At 43.8% G+C, this 17,927-nt stretch overlaps 1 protein-coding gene across 1 annotated transcript; it reads right to left on the bottom strand.

The window, feature by feature from the left end:
- Positions 1–6,210: 6,210 nt before the first annotated feature.
- Positions 6,211–15,131, bottom strand: ANKK1 (ankyrin repeat and kinase domain containing 1). The gene is made up of 8 exons (XM_009479651.1): positions 14,944–15,131; positions 11,173–11,467; positions 10,604–10,755; positions 9,610–9,659; positions 9,357–9,512; positions 8,972–9,090; positions 7,941–7,986; positions 6,211–7,559 (listed from the first exon to the last, which is right to left on the bottom strand). Exons 1-8 carry the CDS (start codon positions 15,129–15,131, stop codon positions 6,211–6,213), a joined length of 2,355 nt encoding a protein of 784 aa, XP_009477926.1.
- Between the last annotated feature and the right edge of the window lie 2,796 nt (positions 15,132–17,927).

The raw sequence follows: 17,927 nt of genomic DNA, 5'->3' as shown, positions 1-17,927 counted from the left end.
TTTCCATTTTAACCAAGTGACAGTTGAGAACATCTGCCTTTGTTCCTGTCTGACAAGCAGCTGGAGGAGTCACTGATACAGTAAAGCCTGAAGTTTTGCAAAGGCTCAGCACTCACAGCTGAGTCCAGATTTCTGAAGACCCGTACAACATGCTTTCTATATTTCAGCTGCAGGATTTTCAGAGCTGGATGTAAGTGTTAAGAATAAAACTCAAACCATCCTTACTGAATAATTAAACCTTTAATACTTATTGTTGCTCAGCATTTATGAGGGATTCTGATGTCCTAAACCTTTCAACTTTGCCTCCCGAGAAGAGTGGGAAGCAAAGAAAAAGATCACGTGACGTTAGCTGACATCAAGGTCAAATATGTAAAAAACGTAGCGATACTTTAAAAAATATAAAATTAGAAGTCCTTCATTTTCCATATCACATTACCATGTTCCCCAATTGTTTTTCTATTATTCCCCTCATCTATCACAAACACCATCATGTGTAGGAATACACAGAGATCAGCAAAGAAGCACATACATATGAATAAAGCACGGGAAAGTGAACCATGCTGCTTTTAGTTCTCATGTCTCCACAACTCGGGGAAAGCAACAAATATGATCAACACAGACAAGCTGGGAAACACGCACTGTGCACAGCAGGCAGAAGTCAGTTCTTCATGCCTCACTCCCCCCAATCTGCTACCTGGAGATTAAAGGGAGTAAAATGAACACCAGAGGTTCCTGTCACAAATTTGAGCCCTTGAGAGCACACAAAACCAAAAAAAACCCCAACCAAAACCCAACAAAAAACCCCACAGAAGACCCACAGTCCACACCAAAAAAACACCCCCATCCCCCTACCCCGACTGGAAAACCTCTCCCTGGACTTAGTTCAGTTACTGCTGAGGTTTTGAGTTGCTATTTGGGCTGTTGGATTTCTTTTTTTTTTTTTTTTAAGACATTACTAGTACAGGGAAACCAGTATTCCCACTGCCAGTCACATCCATCATCTTGCAGAATTTCAAGCATCACTGCTAAGAAAAACATCTTCAAAGTGATATTGGAGCAAAAATGTCACACCAAGGGAGAGCTATCTGTCTGTGACTCATGCTTCTTTAATGTTATGCCTTTGACAGCTTAACAACAGCTAAACAGCTTAGGTCTCAGCACGAGGTTTCCAGGCTATTTGAGTATGAGAAGTATGACATTTTAATTAGAAAAGAAGCTTCCGATTTGCTACAAACACCCCTCTGTTTGAGGCTAAGCATAAGGAACACTGTTTATACAGCACAGCACGTGGCATCAGCAGTGGCTGCATGGGTTTGAGTCCTGCTCTTCCCACTGGAGCCCCAGGCACCGCTGTGGTCAGCGCTACTGGTGCTAATGGGGCCTTTCCACAGAGAAACTGCTTGTCCTCTCCACCCTGCACAGGAGCCATGCCAGCAGCAGGTCGAGTTTAGGATCATCACCATCAGCTATGAGACTGGCTGGGCCACCAATCTCCCAGGGTCCCCATTGTTCTGAACTTAAAAGAAAGGATGCTTGCTGTGCAGTCCTGAGCACTCTCTGGAGAGCCTCGGAGACAGCTCACTGCTGCTCAAGTGCAGTTAAGCAAAGAAAAAACGTGCTTGCTTCAAAGTACTCCTGTTAAATAATGAAGCTAGGGCATCTCATGAGAATGTCTCAGTATGAGGTGTTGAAGGACACCCTTATGGGAGCAAAGTTTAACTATTTCTATTGCAAGTGTTACTAGGAAGGAATCCTCCCACAGAGCATGTGGGGGGGTCTTAACCAGACATCCATTCCCAATTTTGCCATTGTTGATGACACGTAATGCAATTTGCCTTCAGCCTGCCGCAGAATCCAAGAAGGTAACCGTAACATCAGCGAGATGCGTGCAAAGGTATTGTCTTTTTCATGCTCCTGTGACAAAAAGCCATCAGAAATAGAAGATACTAGCCACAATCCTGCTATCTGCATGATATAAGTAATAAAACTATCTTGAATATCAAGCTCATATCAAGGCTCCAAGAAGCACAGAGAGCAGACAGAACACAAACCTTATTGTTTCACAGAGCTCAACAATTGTAACTAGTTTCAGTGCATTAAATTGCAGGCTTTCCCTGATTAATGAGAAGTGGATAACCCCACCAAGACATCTCTGTGTGTGAAAGGTCCACTGCAGGAGGGTGGCATTCTGAGAGTCACGTGGGACCTTGGCATTTAGTCGTCAGTTAGCTGTCTTCTCTCAATTCCTTGGGCACTAACTTAGTGCCAAAGAGATCATTATCCTTCCTCTCTTCCACTTCAACTGATAAGCAAGAAAAATCACTAGCAGCAGAACAGCCTCTTTCAAAACACTGCCTGTGTGCATGCCCTGGACTGAAGACAGGGCACATTTAGCAGCCAACACTGGGAAAGAGCTCTGGATTTCAGAGCTAGGCTTCAAAGCTAAGCAGATGGCTTTAGCTCTTTGGCAGGGAAATACTATAATGACTAAAAAAAGAACAGGGACCGTATTGAGCAAGTGACACTCCCCCATCATCTGAAGGGCAATTCTGCAGATGCTCTCTCTGTGTGTAGTCCTCCATTCTTACAAAAGTGAACATCATCCATGAACAAGAACTAAACTGGGAGTTGTCTGAAATAATCCAGCTTATGCATATGCAGTCTTTACCTTACACAAGGTGTCCCTTGGAGATACAAATGGGGAAAGAAAGGGAAGAAACTAAGGAGATACTAGCACAGGTGATAGAAAGTTCACTCCATATTGTACAATGGGTAAAAGCTACACAGTTCTTTCATCTCAATTATAGCAGCCTCTAGTCCCACTCTGTACATCCCCTTTCCTCCTCCATCTCTTTGAAAACTTGCATCATAAGCTGACTCTGGAAGGTAGACAGCATGAGCAGGTAAGCAAATATTATTTCCATTCCTGAGGAATTTCCAAATACCTCAAGCTTGTTTTTGCTGGAAAAAAAAAAAGGTACATTTTTAAGCTCCCTGCCAGCATTTCAATTCATAACCCACACAGCTCCTTGCTTCACCAATGGCAAATGTTAAAAAGGAATCATTTTAATAGAATCCATTTTTAAATAATATCTAAAGGTTTTGCTTCGGTGTCAAAGCATCATGAAAAACAGAGTTCAAATATATTATACATTAATATTTTAAGTGGATGTAAAAATGAAAATGAAATTAGTAGAGGTTGGGCTTTTTAGCCTTCTCAAGGTTTGGGTGTTATCAGGCAGCACTTAATGAATCTCTTCAACTGTTTCCATAAGTAATATCACCCATTTCCCCACAGAAAATGGTTCAATTGAAAACAACATCCTCTATATCCCTTCATAATGCAATAAAGTTAGTCTTTTGTGCACAGCCAGAAGAAAATCTTTTTGGCATACAAAAAATTTGGAAGGTTTCCTTCAAGATCTGAAGGCAGATAGTCACAAGGCCATACTGCACAGATACTAATTGTATTCCTGCTGCGCAAGGCTGGGTATCGGACCTCCCATTCAAGCAGGAGGCAAGCCTGGAAGCCAAAAGACTTCTATGCCCTGCAGCAGGAGGGGACAGTAAACTGGGCAGCTTCCTGCCTTTGCAGTTCAGGAAAGCACCTTGCACCCACATCTACTGTTCTCCAGAGTTGCGGCAGAGATCCAGTCTCTCCCACAGAAAAGCAGCCCGTAGCCTGCCCTTAGGGATGCAGACTGCCCCCTCTCTCTACCCAGTTTATAATAATGTCCTCATGACATGTTCAAATGTCAAAAGGAAAATAAATGCATGGGAAGTGACTAAGAGATTTTTAATAGCAGGCACTGTCATTACAATCATCCCTTCTGATCTTTTATTTAGTGTAGTCCAGAGAGCTTCAGGAGGTTAAAGCTAACCTAAGGAAAAGCACGCTTTATTAAACAATGTATTAAACAATGAAATATAGTTATGACTGACACATCACAGTAGAGCTTAGTTCTCATAGACCATTTTAAATCTGATGTTCTGCTCTGTCCTGATCAAACAACTGCCAGATTTGCCTGGACAACAAGCATTTCTCAGACAACACCAAGCTTAGACAAAGCCACTGAACAGAACCTCCCTGTACTAGAGCAATTCTAGTTGTTGGCCAGAGCTGAAAAGGAACTCCCTTTCGTATGCCATTCACCCTTGCTCACAGAAGGTAAAGAACCAGTACAACATTTCTGAATGGCTAAAGCACTAAAGACGACACTGGAATACCAGCAGAGCAAACAAGAACAATTACTGATGTTGAGCTAGAGGAGACAGTCTCCAGCACAGTTATACTTCTTTTCAGCCCAAGCACAGCTACTGGAGCTTTAACAGCTCTCTGTTCAGACCTAGTAAACCTATTTGCCTGGAGCCCACCATTCTCTCCCTGTAGGAAGCAAATTACATGCTTGCATTATTGCTTTGGCTTGCTTGCCGAGACCTGAAGTGCGCTGCATGCACAAATAGACTTTTCTATTTCTCCACCTATAAAGAATAAAAAGCAACACTTGCTAAGGTAATGACTCCCAGCTAATAACATCCATCAGGAAAGATGCATCTTCTCCCCTGCAGAGCTGTGGATTATTTGTTTACATTGCAGCATCTTTCCAGCTAAGATGATGAAAGAAAGTCATCATCCCAGGCACATTTTGGAAGTGCTTAGCAAATCATGGTAGGATTGTCACAAACTGCACAAAAACACTACTTACTGTGACAAAAGAATCAAATCCATGAAGAGTATGTGTTCTCCAGAGAGGTAATCAAGCTCTAGAACATCTTCCCGACAGAGATCAAGAATTATTTCCCAGCAGAGACAAGACATAAACCTTGACCTGAAAACAGCCAGTTCTCTTGTGTTTTAGCTGTTAAGTGACGACAACTTCCTTGTGACTAGAAGGTCTCCTTTCCTCTCCAGCCAGCATACTGGGTGACCTACATTGCTACCTAACTTACTGTTGAGCAAGTTCCCTGATTCTTCACCTCTAAAATCAGCCCCAACACATAGAACCAGACATAAAAATGGGCTGCATTTCTCACAAAGCCTGTTCTACTCATCCACAGAAGCATCTTTTCAGCAGAAAAGATTGAAGCTAGGCAATTGAATTCAACACCTTAAATACTGCTTTCCAGAAGACCCCACCTCCTCAAAGACTACACAAAACCTCTTCAAGACTAGTCTTTTAAGCTAATACCTACAGCTGACCATTATAAGCCTCACCTGTCCATTTCCACAGAGTAAATACCTGCTAACTTTCCCAGCTGTTCAGTGCTCTTAAAAAAAAAAAAAAAAAAAAAAAAAAGGCTACAAGGATATGGGGTAACCAAAATTAGATACTGCTTTTCTAAGTGTGGACTCTTTCAACCAGTCTATGAAAATCCCACAGCAGCATTTTGTAGTTAAGACTGGAGATTATTGGTAGCCCTCATAGCAGGGAACACGGTTCAGAACTGCACCTACTTTTTGGCTTGTCCTTAGAGCCATCTCTCTAATGACAGCCTCAGTGTTTAAAGTCTGAAGCATGGAGGCAGTCAATAAGTAATTTGAATGCTTAGGAAAAAAGCTCTTGGTTCTTTTTTTCTGAAGGGGTGGAGTGGAATTATTCTGGAATTTCTTTTCTCTGTGTTGCATCCATTTAAATACTTTCTACTATTGATTTTTCTTCCTTCCTTGTTTTATTTTATTCTTGCTACAAAAATGAGATGTCAGAAAATCTGACACATTGCTGTACCATATGCTTACTGTCTATTTCCAGCAGCAGGTGACAATTTCATGATTCAATGCCCACCTGTGCCAAGGCCGTCTTACACCAATCTGGTCTGTAGGAAAACATGGAATAAAAGCAATAAAATCTGTGGAAGACATGTATATATGGGTTGCTGTGCACAGTTTCAGCATTGCCCATTTGAAAAGGGAGTGCTTACATCCATTTCCATCCCTGCACACTAAGTATTAAAACAGGAAAGCATTGCCTAACGCCAGTATCACCGAGCCAAAATGTTCCACAAGGTTGGTCAGACTCTGGAAAATAACTTGTTGGCTTCCTTCTGCAGCTCCATTTTCTTTTTCTCTGTTAGTGTTCATGCTTAGAAACTTCCATTAAAAAAAAAAAAAAAAGTATTTTCCTGTAATCACCAGGTGGACAGGATATGGTGGCTTAAGGCACAGCACCTGATATTGGAAAACTCAAGTCATAAATGCCAGACTTGATGAATCTACAAATCTGTCCTTTCTGGAACAAATATGGGTCTTGAAATCTTAACATCATTCACCAGAGTCCTATTCCCCAATTTGTTCATCAGTGAGTCCTTGCCTTGAAGCAGCGTAATGATGTTTTCTCTCTGATGTCTAATTGCCAACTGGAGGGCTGTACAGCCAGTGATATCTTCCACGTCAAGCAGAGCACCAGCCTTAATCAAGGTCTTCATAATGGCCATATTGCCCTTGAGGACAGCAAGGTGCAAGGGTGTCCAACCCACTTTGTTCTTAGCATTGACATCTGCCTTGCACTCCAGAAGATTGATGACAGCCAAAAAGGAGCCCCGCTGGACTGCAAAATGGAGGGGGGTCCACTCTGACTTCTCAGCGATGTTGGGATCTGCCCCACATCTCAATAGCTCACAGACTACCGGCTCATCACTGTAGCGAGTAGCCAAGTGAAGTGGCGTCCAGTCCATGCTTCCTTTGGCGTTCAGTTTGGCGTGGCTGTCTTTTAGCAGGTGGATGATTTCAATGTGTCCTTTGAAAGAAGCCAGGTGCAGGGGAGTCCAACCTTTGTCTGTCCTCAGCTCCACATTGGCTCCATATTTGATGAGTTTCTCACAGATGAGATACTTCCCCCTCACCACAGCCAGGTGCAGGGCACTGTAATGATTTTGATCCAGGCTGTTGACAGAGGTCCCGTTCTTCAGCAAATAATGGACTACCCTGAACTTCCCCCTCTCCACAGCAACATGAAGTGGGGTTCTGTGGTTCTTCTGTTTTTTCTCCAGGTCTGCTCCTTGACTGGCAAGCAGTTTCACCAAGCTGACATGTCCAAAGCAAGCTGCCACATGGAGGGCAGTTTTCCCATCAACCTCCTGGGTGTTGGAGTCAGCCTGGCGAGATAGCAGTACTCGGGCCACATTCTCAAAGTTGTTCTGTGATGCCAAGTGCAGAGGGGTCCACCCGTCATGCTCTTGAGCATTTACCTGTGCTTGGTGGTCCAGCAAGAGGCGTACAATTCTGTCGTCCCCATTCTGAGCAGCGAAGTGAAGAGGTGTCCAACCATCATCATCAGGCATATTGATGTCCGCATCATGCTCTATCAGAACAGAGCAGATCTCTGGTGACCTCTTCTGAACAGCCATAATGAGTGGGGTGTAGCCACAGATTACCTGGCTGTTCACATTGGCTTTACAGCTCAGGAGAAACTTCACCTTTTCCACATTTCCCTGGATCACCATGAGGTGAAGCAATGTGAGGCCATTTTCATGGACTCTACAGATTTCCTCAGACAGGATGTCCTCTGGACTTTCAGCCTCACTATAAGAAGGTGGGATACGAACCTCCTGATTATCAGTTTCTAAAGACAGGGGAAACAAAATAGGAGAAAGAGAGTAAGACCAAATGAAATAGCTTGGTGTGCACAAGATGGAAGGGAAAGCATGTGAATCTTCATAGTATGAAATGAAAAAGAAGTTATTATAGAGATAGGGAATATGAAATGAGGCAAGACCGCTACATGCAGTCTCTTAGAAAGCAGTGAGACATTTGGCCTCTCCCTCATGGGAACTATATTTGCTATTTCCTATACAGTTCACTTTCCTTAACTTAAAAAGAAAAGTCACCCACATGGAAAACTTTCTTGAGCCACATCCTTGTCACTGGAGAGTGAGGAAATAGGCTATTTTTTGTAGGCTTCCTCTTCTTCATTTTTGAATTATGAAGAAAGTCCCCTACTCACCATCACTTCTGGTGTCTTGGGGAAAGGTGAACTCTTCTTTGTCACTCTGATTTTCAGGAAGGGGAAAAGAAAAAGCCGTAAGACAAAGTTGCTTATTTGCATTCTGTAATGTTTGCACAGAGTTCTTGTTTGCTACTGCTCTAGAATTTTGTATTATAATCCAAGTGGTTTTTATCCAATCCTGTCATTGCATCCAAAACTCAGCAGAGCAAATCATGACACTAACAGAAATGTGGGAGCCTGAAAATGATCTCTGGGCATCAATGAGATTTTTCCTCCTCTTACTCATTTGCTCCCAAACATATATATATTCTGCTTCCTTATTGTAGCACATGCCCATGGCAGCATCTCAGCTAGTCATTTTCTTTGTTATATAGAGAACCCAAACACCCCCACCTCCTCAATCCTCTATACTCAGGCATCTTGTTTGTTGCTGACTGCACAACTAGGCAAAACCTCAAAATAGCAATAGTTCTCAATGGCTACTTCTCCCTGTGTGAAGCTGACTTCTAGGCACAATTACACTCCAGTAGCTGGGCTAAAATTGTGCCTATCCTGAAACCTGATTTTTTTTCTTAGTCAGAGAAACACAGGGATTTAATTTTTTTTTTCCTACGAGAGTTTTTTAAACTGGAATGTCCTCAGTTCCATGGAGATGCAAAATGGTCATCTAAGCACATGTGCCAGTGCCATGAGCAGAACCCCTGTGATTCTGTGTCTGCTTGAGCTTCTTTTAATGACTGAGGCCTACATGATAAACCCACTCCATCTGAGCAGGTAGAAATAAGGGTCTTCCTCTCAGACTGTCTAGCACTCCGACCAGCTTACTAAATTTGTTTGCACGTTTCCTATCCCCATAAATGAATTACAGATGTACAACCTATGCAAACACACTGCGCAAAGGTTGCTGAGGTGCCCTTGTCATCTGATGATAAACAGTGATGAGAGAGGAAATGCATTCTCAAGAAATGGTAAGAACAGGGAGACAACTCAGTGGAATTTCCTGAGCAGTAGTGGGAAGCCTTCCTCACCTGCTGGTTCCCAGAGATGGCAGGCTTGTGGGACATCTTCCTAACAAGGCGCTCATTCTCTGGATCTACTACAAGGCTTTGTATCAGTGACAGCAGCATGTCTGTTTCTACAGGGATATCTACCAGAGCAAAAAGACTGTTAGCTGTGCAGACTACCCAGATGTTCAGAACCCAGTCAGTACCCAAGGCTGTGGAAGTCTTCCACGTATCCTCCACACAGGGAGGAAGGAAAGAGGGAGAAAGAGGATGTGCTGATAGCAAATGGATACCAAGCATTTCCAAGGCAACAGGCAGTTTAACTGGCAAAGAGTTATACACAAGCTTATCCCCCCACTTGTTAATCCATGCAGTTGACCCTTGGCTGGATCACAATCAGCTACTACACCTGCAAAGCTTGGCCTTTGCTTAGGGTCTTGGTCCCAACACCTCTTCATCAGGTCAACCATCTGCTGGCATTCCCCTGGCCAGTCATTGCTGATGGGTTCTAGGCAGGGCCTTTTCCCTGCTGCAACCTTGACTATAATGGCCATCATGTTGGCTCCTGAAAAAGAGCAATGTGCACTGGGCTTTTTCTCTGTGAAGATGGCTAAAATAAGCATTTAATAAGTGCAGAGTATGTAAGAAGTGTTCATATTTACCTGCATAAGGTTTCTTCTGCATAAGTACCTCCCAAATGACAATTCCAAAGCTGCAGGCAATGAGAGATCGTGAGCAATCACTCCCATATGTATACAAACTTAAAATTCACTTATTGCTTTCATCTTCTTGAGAAATGGGAAAATTAGGAAAGTTGTTCTTCAGGATGGAAGGATTTCATCCCCCACACAAAAAGGACAAGATCTTATGAATCATCACATACATCTCTGATGCCTCAGCGAAAGGGTTGGTGTAGACAATGAGGGGCTTTTGACAAATGAGAGCATTTCCTGCAAAAGTCAGGCTCTCAGTGCCTTTTTTTCCACTTTATTCATACTGGGTTTTAGAGCCCTTGACTACTGCAAGTCTATGTAGCCATGTAAATCCTCCTTTGCTTCGTGTCTTGGGTTACTGTGTAGTGTAGTGGCTAAGGAGCTGACAAATTTCCAAAACGTATATATGTAGCTTGTGTGAGTGGGCTGCAAAGCACTTTGGCCAAAAGGAAAAAAGTAAAGTTGAAATCTTTTCTCCACCTGTTACTGACCAAAATGAAGCTGAATACTAAAGTAGACAAGCAATATTACAGTTGTTTTAAAATCAAAAAAAATCTAAGCAGCAACTGCTATGAAAGAACAGTTTGTTCTGTTTGTTCTGTTCTCTAATGTTACTCCTTTTCTATAATAACTTCCAGCAATCTAACAGGGCATGATGGAACCTAAGACAATACAGTCTGCAGCTCACATGGGATTGGTGCTGCACAGAGGTGCATTGGGTACGAGATAGAGGATTATCCACAGATAATCCCACTCCCCCTCACTCTCCACCACTGAGGTGGGAGTACCACATGTCACTCCCAGTGTGTTCCCCACCAAGGACATTATGCAAAGCAGAGACCCAGAATATAAACAAAATGAGGCAATGTGCCAGTCTCTCTTGCTGTGTGTAAGAACTAGGTGGCAACCCTGTGTGACCTCTGAACAGAAAGGCAGCCCTTACCTGTACACATCATATTTGGTTCCTGGGGGCTTGCTGTTCTGGAGAAACATTTCTGGGGGGATGTAGCTCAGAGTGCCTCTCAAAGCACAGCTTTCAATATATTGCATTCGGCTAGACTGCTCCATCCATTTTGATAGCCCGAAGTCTGAGATCTGAAAGCAGAAAAAATGAGAGCCTCCCCTGTAATGCTCACAATCCACCCCTCCTTATATTAGCTGGGAGATACCTCCATCTTTCATGATCAGGGATATGAGGAGGTGCCTAGCAGCTGAAAGTTCATAAAACCCTGGTAAAATTGTAGTCAGTGCTTTTCACTGAGTCCAGCAGATCAGCATTTCCTCCTAAGTTGGAGCCTTAAGTTCCCAGTTCTGGCACAGGTTGCCTGTATGATCTTGAGAATACCATGTAATTTGTTTACCAGCTGCTTCTTATAAGCCCCACTGGTCAATCTTTCACTAAGTGTTCCTGAAGAACCTAACTTATTATGATTCTGAACTCATTTGGCAAAAATAGCCTTTCTCTTACTTGAGAAATAACCTGTCCCAACAAATGCAGCATTAAGGTCATACCTTGACATGCATATTCCCATCTAGGAGAATGTTCCCTGGTTTCAGGTCTAAGTGCAGCAAAGGAGGTGTCATGCTATGCAGGAAATTCATAGCCAAGCCCATCTCATGGATAACCCGGAATTTGAGCTGCCATGACATTTTGTGAGTGGGAAGAATTTTCTCCAAGGACCCTCTCGCCATATATTCCATCACTATCCCCAAAGGGCTGTTGCAGACTCCGTAGATAGTGACAATGTGCTGGAATTTGATTTTCTCCATCTTGGTTGCCTCTTCCATTAGACAGTTCATACTCGTCCTGGAAAAATAAAAAATTAAAAAAAAAAGTGGAACCGAGAAATGGTATCAGTCGATTCACAGGCTAAGTTACTGTATAATGATATCCAGCCTTTCCAAGCAGCCCTGCCTACCCCAAAAAGATTCATTCCAATTTGCCCCTTGAATTGGTGATAATGCAAGCACATCATGATCACATCAGGATTGCTTGCACAAATTCAACCACTAGGCTCCTAGAGGAAGAGATTAAAACTCCTATCTTAGTCCAGCTCTTAGAAGACCTTCAGTGATCATAGAAAGCCTTGTCCATGTGCTTGTTTTCACACTGTGGTGAAATTCCCAAGTGATGTTTCCCTGAAAGCATGTCAGGAGCCGGCACAGTATGGTGAACCATGCCTTTTTCATACACCACGTGTCCACATGGTAGCCTCAGTGATAGCCTGCACACTGCTTGCAGGCAGCCAGGGTCCAATGACACACTAACGTGCTGCGCTTGAGTATACGGAGGCTTGCATGGCCAGAGGGTGTGTCTTGACCATACCTATACCTGTGCCTGTGCCTGCAGCTTTCTGTCCATGAGCACGGTGAATCTGGTCCCAAAGGGAGTCTAGACATGTCTGTCCATTGTTGCCAGTTTTGTCAGACCTGTTTCACTAAATCTTTACTTTTCCCAACTTGCTGAACGAGTTGGGGTGCCCAGAGCATGCTGACAGCAGCCAAGCAGTAAGGTGCCAAAACTGCGTTTAAAAAGCACACCCTGGGAATGAATCTGAGCTTGCAACAACATTATGCCAGGCCATTAATAGCTCTAAATATAGTTCAGCTACGCAAATCCTTCTGCCTGACTCCTAGCAGGCTCCCCACAGTAAAACATACCTCCGTATTGAGGATTCTCAGGTATTGTCTTTCCCACCGTGGAAGAAAGGCTTAACAAAGGAAGACAGTTGGAACCTGCAGCACAGAGTGTTGCAGATTGACTCTCCCCCCTTCCAGGAAAATGAGGGGTGTGGAGAAAGAAGTGACTTCTGTGATTTCTGGTTCCCTTCCTGGGACAGAGTCACTGGGCACAGCCCCTGTCCGCCTCCCTCCCAGGCACCCCAGGGGCTTGTGAGAGCTGACCTGCACAGAAGGTTAGGCTGGATCCTGTGGCAGACCAGCGTTGTGGGCAGCGAGGTTAGCCCAGGAGGAGGCATTTGCACCATTAGCACAGATTCGTGAGAAGGCAGCAAGAAGGTGGATGTTGGACCAGCAGAAGAAGTCCCAAGAAATGAAGCTTGTAGGGGAGAAAAGCAAGAGCCCCAAAGCAATTCCCATATAAGAATTTGAGTGTTTCAACCCTCTGAGAAATACTGTGTCACAATAATATGTGACTGCATCTCTGGCTGTATTTTCTTTTTCTGTGGGTTCCCTGTGATTTTTTTTCTCTCCTCAGCCTCAACAGACCTGCAAACTATGAGCCTTTGCAGCTGACAGAAGTTGAGGCGAGACCCATCTTCCAGCCACTCTCTTTCCTTCTCTCAGGCGATACATAGATTCAGCGGCATTCACTGAGCACCTGCCCTCCTTGCTTTCATGTGCCCACAGGGATGTCTTCCATCATCCCACAAAATCCATCTTCTGTTTTGTCCTGACAAGCAAAACCATCCAAGGTTAATAAACTTGCTGTCAATTTGCCCCATCATTTTGAATGAACAGTGTGAAGCAGTTGGTTATGCGTCAAGAATGAGCAGATGGAAGTCGCCACACCATTGTCTTCATTCATAGCTACTGACGAGACACATTGGTTTTACAAGCCCACTAACAGGAGTGCTAAGGACTTTTAAAAGCTCCTCTGAAACTTTTGCAGCCCTTACCAGACAACTGTGCTGCTGTGCTTTTTTCAAACCACTGAGTGGCCTGGAAGCTTTCAGTTTTGCATTTGGGGCTTGTACTTAGCACTGACAGATAAACCAAAACCATTTTATAATACACATGAGAAGGCTTATGACAGATTCATATGCCATGCTCTCAAAAATGTTCTCTGTGGCTGTGTGTGTGTTACACAAACTGCACACAGAAGGTCTGCCTCCCACAAACATGGAAACCTTCTAAAGCAAGTAGAAATAGCCATTGAACAATACCCCCCAGAGCCACAGGACTACAGGACCAATGCTGGCCCTTCTTACAAGCCCCATGGAAAGGAAGGATTTTTGGCACAGTGATAGTGCAGGACAGCACGGTCTTGCCTTGTAATCCAGAACTCACAGGGGTTACTGAAAAGTATAATATAAGTCAGAGCAGCCTCAAGGCTGTTTGGACATATGTAAGGGGTAGGAAAGCCTTTTATAACACTACACTGCAGTGCAAACTTGTTTTAATGACAAAATAGTATAATTTCAGTCCCTAGGAGACCAGCACATTGACTATTAAAGGCACACGTACCGTTAGATATTTTTCCCAAACTCAGATTTTCAGATTTAGTTTTTCAAATCCCGGTGACTGCAGACATAGTTTAAAAAAAAAAAAATTAAAAAATCAGTGAACATTTCTGTTCACATTCAACCATTCTTCTGGAGTGTACACTAGAAGTTGAGATAATCCATGAGAGCCATACAATTAAATTTACTAGAATTGATATATGCCGAAGTAAAACTGATTAACCTGACTATTTTTTTTTCCCAAAAGAGAATGAAATGCAAACATCTGAAGAGCATAAGCAGTGCAAACAAAAGAGAACAGTCACCGCTCAGATTGAACCATCTCAACTGTTGTCAGTAACATGACAAGAAAAGTCATATGAGCATGTGGTTTTTAACCAGGCAGGATCCTTCCAACTTGAACGGAATAAAATTTTGGAATAAATAACTTCACTGACTCAGTTGTTTTTTCATCAGGACTGCCTATATTGTATGTGGGATCGGCAGTGGTTGCGATTACCTGGCTTTGTTCTATCTCCAGACCCAAGGTAGTCAGCAGAAGAGTGTCTGCAGGTGAGAGACAGAGCAAAAAGCAAACTGAAGGTGCAGGCGCACCATCAAGAGAAAAGAGCATGTCCGGAGGGTAAGGCAAGTGCGGGAGCAGAGTATTTTGTGAGCCCAGCAAAAACAGCTGGACATTCTCTGCCCTTCAGCTTTAAACCTGGTGATTTTAATGACTAATTTAGTTTAATAGATACCCATTAGCCCCAATGTCCAGTGAAAGCTGCAAGTAAGTAAGCAGGCTGCTTTTATCCACATGCCCATGTTTAGTTTAAGATGCCTACTGCAGCCTCCAGATTTCAATGCTAATTGTTCTGAAGACGCGTTCCTTTCCCACTTGCACATGCACATACACACTTAAGAAAGAAAAAGGCAGAACTCCAGACCACTAGTGTTTTTTCCACTCCCTTTGGGTACCAAATACTTGACTTCCCAGGGGGAAGCCATATGAACATTTCCTTCAGAGTTTTAGCACCAAATCACCATAGATGGCCCTAACTGACAGTTTGAACTGCTGAGCTAGAAGAGACCACGCAGTTACCTCTCCATGGTGGAGTCCTGCAGCAGGTACGGAGAGCATTTCACTGCATAAACTGTTCTCCACCTCTTGTGCTTGACTTGGTACACATGCCCAAAGCCCCCGCTGGCCACTTTAATCCAGTCTTCTTCAAAATCCTCCTTATTAAAGACAGTTAAGCTGCCCAGTTGCCGGTCTCTCTCCGAAGTCATGACAGAAAAGGCAGTCTGGCTGTCTGCCTCCTGCTCAGGCAGTATCAGAAGAATAAAGGAGCTCTTCCTACTTCCGGATTGCATAGGGAGGTACGGAGTTACCCGAGATGAGCTGTGTTATTTACTGCCAAGAGGTGGATCCCAAGTGTCACTGTCATTTGGTATGCAGAGCAGCTGCATTATTTAATTCCAGGCACTCATGCCAGGCTACGGAGAGAGCGTGGCCAGGCTGGGTATACGTCTACATTTCCATAAGGCTGCCCTTCTCTCTCTTATTGAGCACTGGGTGGGAAAATGCTGGAAGAGTACAAAATGAAAAACAGTGCAATGCAATAACCTTTTAGCAATTGCAATGGGCTGAAGATGGGATTCCTCACCTGAAGCATAAGTACATGCTGGGTGAAAGTGGGGCAAACTGACACTTAAAGGGAAGGAAGGCGGTACACAGGGAGAAATCTGCAAGGCTCCTGTGCAGCATTGCATATGTGAGCTGGATGAAGAAAGAAAGTGGAAAAAACTCCAGAAAGAAAAAGAACGGAGAAGACCCCAGAACTAGCATGTGGCAAACGTGAGTGCATGAGCCTGAGAAAATACTTAAACAGAAATACAACAAACTTGGTGAGCCAGAGTGATTACCTCAGGGATAAAGTATGCTTTTGAATGCATGCAAGGGGTATTTGAAGGAACAAGACAATACTGAAGAGCTGGTCTGTGCAGTTTAACCATTACCATGTGAGCACTAGTAACAGCATGCATGCTTTTAGTTGCTTTATGCCTTGAGTCCCCAGCTGTAAAAAGGGTTTAATGACACTCATCTGGGTCTTGTGCATTTACGTCTTTAACAGCTTAGCACAGGGACTATCTCTCTAGGTAAGCCAATGTCAAATACAGCGTGGTGCTGGTTTCCTTAGCGCTACTGAAATACAGAATCACGGAATCACAGAATCATTTATGTTGGAAAAGACCTTTAAGATCATCCAGTCCAACCATTAACCTAACACTACCAAGTCCACACTAAACCAGTTAAGGGGAGAGTAGTCATGAATTTCATGTTTCCTGGCTTGGTGGCTGGGTTATTTTTTCATGAAAGTAAAACTAGGAATCATTAAGGTTGGAAAGGACCTCTAGGATCATCAGTCCAACCATCAACCCAACACCACCGTGCCCACTAAACCATGTCCCAAAGTGACACGTCTACACATTTTTGAACACCTCCAGGGATGGGGACTCCCCCACCTCTCTGGTCAGCCTGTTCCAATGCTTGACCACGCCTTCAGTAAAGAAATTTTTCCTAATATGCAATCTAAACCTCCCCTGACACAACTTGAGGCCATTTTCTCTCTTTCTATTGCTAGCTACTTGGTAGAAGAGCCCAACACCCACCTCACTGCAACCTCCTGTCACGTAGTTGTAGAGGTCTCCCCTCAGCCTCCTCTTCTCCAGTTCCCTCAGCCGCTCCTCATCAGCCTTGTGCTCTAGATGATACATTTGATCAGAAGAAAACTGTATTTTTCCAATGAGCTGTTTGGCTCCCCAAGTATCCAAAGTCTTCTACAAATTCCTTGAAATGGTCAGACGTATAGTTTTACAATTCCCATGAACACTATGTGGATTCTGCTGAACTTTTCAAGCCAATTTCCTAAGCCCCCCACTTGGGTCTATGCTTCACAGCTGGCAGGAAGAACATCTCCTTCCCTCTAGACAGCCTGGCTGAATCACAATAATTAGTATTTCTGAAGGGTAATTGTCATTGAGTCTGGACCTGGAATTTTTAGCTACATATTGGACCTGAAGAAATTCTTGGAGGAAGACTGATCCAGGTAGAAGTGCAAGCTACTTCTCCGTTGCATTTGACACGAGGTGCTCTGGCAATGGCCCGTCACTCACAACTGCAAGGCTTTAGGGAAAGAAGGGAAAAAGCCAGCCAGGCTCTGCAGCTTTTTAGATAAAAATAGCATTAGAGCCTGACATGTGACTGTTGCTGATTGCCTACCACTCCCTAAGAGCTGTCCACCAAGTGTGATGCTTCTGGCCCAGGTACCACCCCCGACCACCTCCACTCCCACTTGCCAGCACTCACCTGCCAACACAACTTCAGAGCCAAGGACAAGCACGATGGGGCTCCATTCCCTCCTGTTCAGGCACAGGCAGGACAAACCCTTACTGAAATGCTCAAGTTTTATTATGGAAAGTTCAGGAAAAGGTGAGGGAGTGGAGAAAAAAGCTCCATGGTTGCAGAGTGGCAGCTGCTGCTGCTTCATTTCCTCCACAGAGCTTACAGATGTGCTACATTTCTTGGCCATTAGCTCAGGCACGTTCCAGGGTCTGTCTCAACTTTAATGGCATTAAAATAAAAGGTGAAGAAGTGAGGCAGTCATGCCAATCATTTACACCTTTGTTGACAACAGCAACTTATATTTTTTTGAAATGAACCTTTCCTCCTTTTTCCCCAAACTCATTTCTGGAAACCACCACCTGATGTCCCTGAGATTCCCCTTGCAACCAGCCAGGACCAACACACAGAGAAAAAATTCCAGTGCTTGCTGAAGGTTAAAATCACATTAGCTGTGCAATTTTGCTGGCATCCGTTAAAGCTCAGTTGGGCGGCATCGTGGTTTAGCCCCAGGCAGCAGCTCAGCACCATGCAGCCGCTCGCTCACTCCCCCTACCCCGATGGGATGCATGGGAGAGAATCGGAGGAGTGAGAGTGAGAAAACTCCTGGGTTGAGATAAGAACAGTTTAATAGTTGAAATAAAGTAAAATAGTAATGATAATAATAACAATATAATAATAAT

The sequence above is a fragment of the Pelecanus crispus genome, chromosome 19, assembly GCF_030463565.1.
Source record: "Pelecanus crispus isolate bPelCri1 chromosome 19, bPelCri1.pri, whole genome shotgun sequence".
NCBI lineage: Eukaryota > Metazoa > Chordata > Aves > Pelecaniformes > Pelecanidae > Pelecanus > Pelecanus crispus.
Note: the sequence above shows the minus strand (reverse complement) of the source record. Positions and strands in the feature narration are given on the sequence as shown.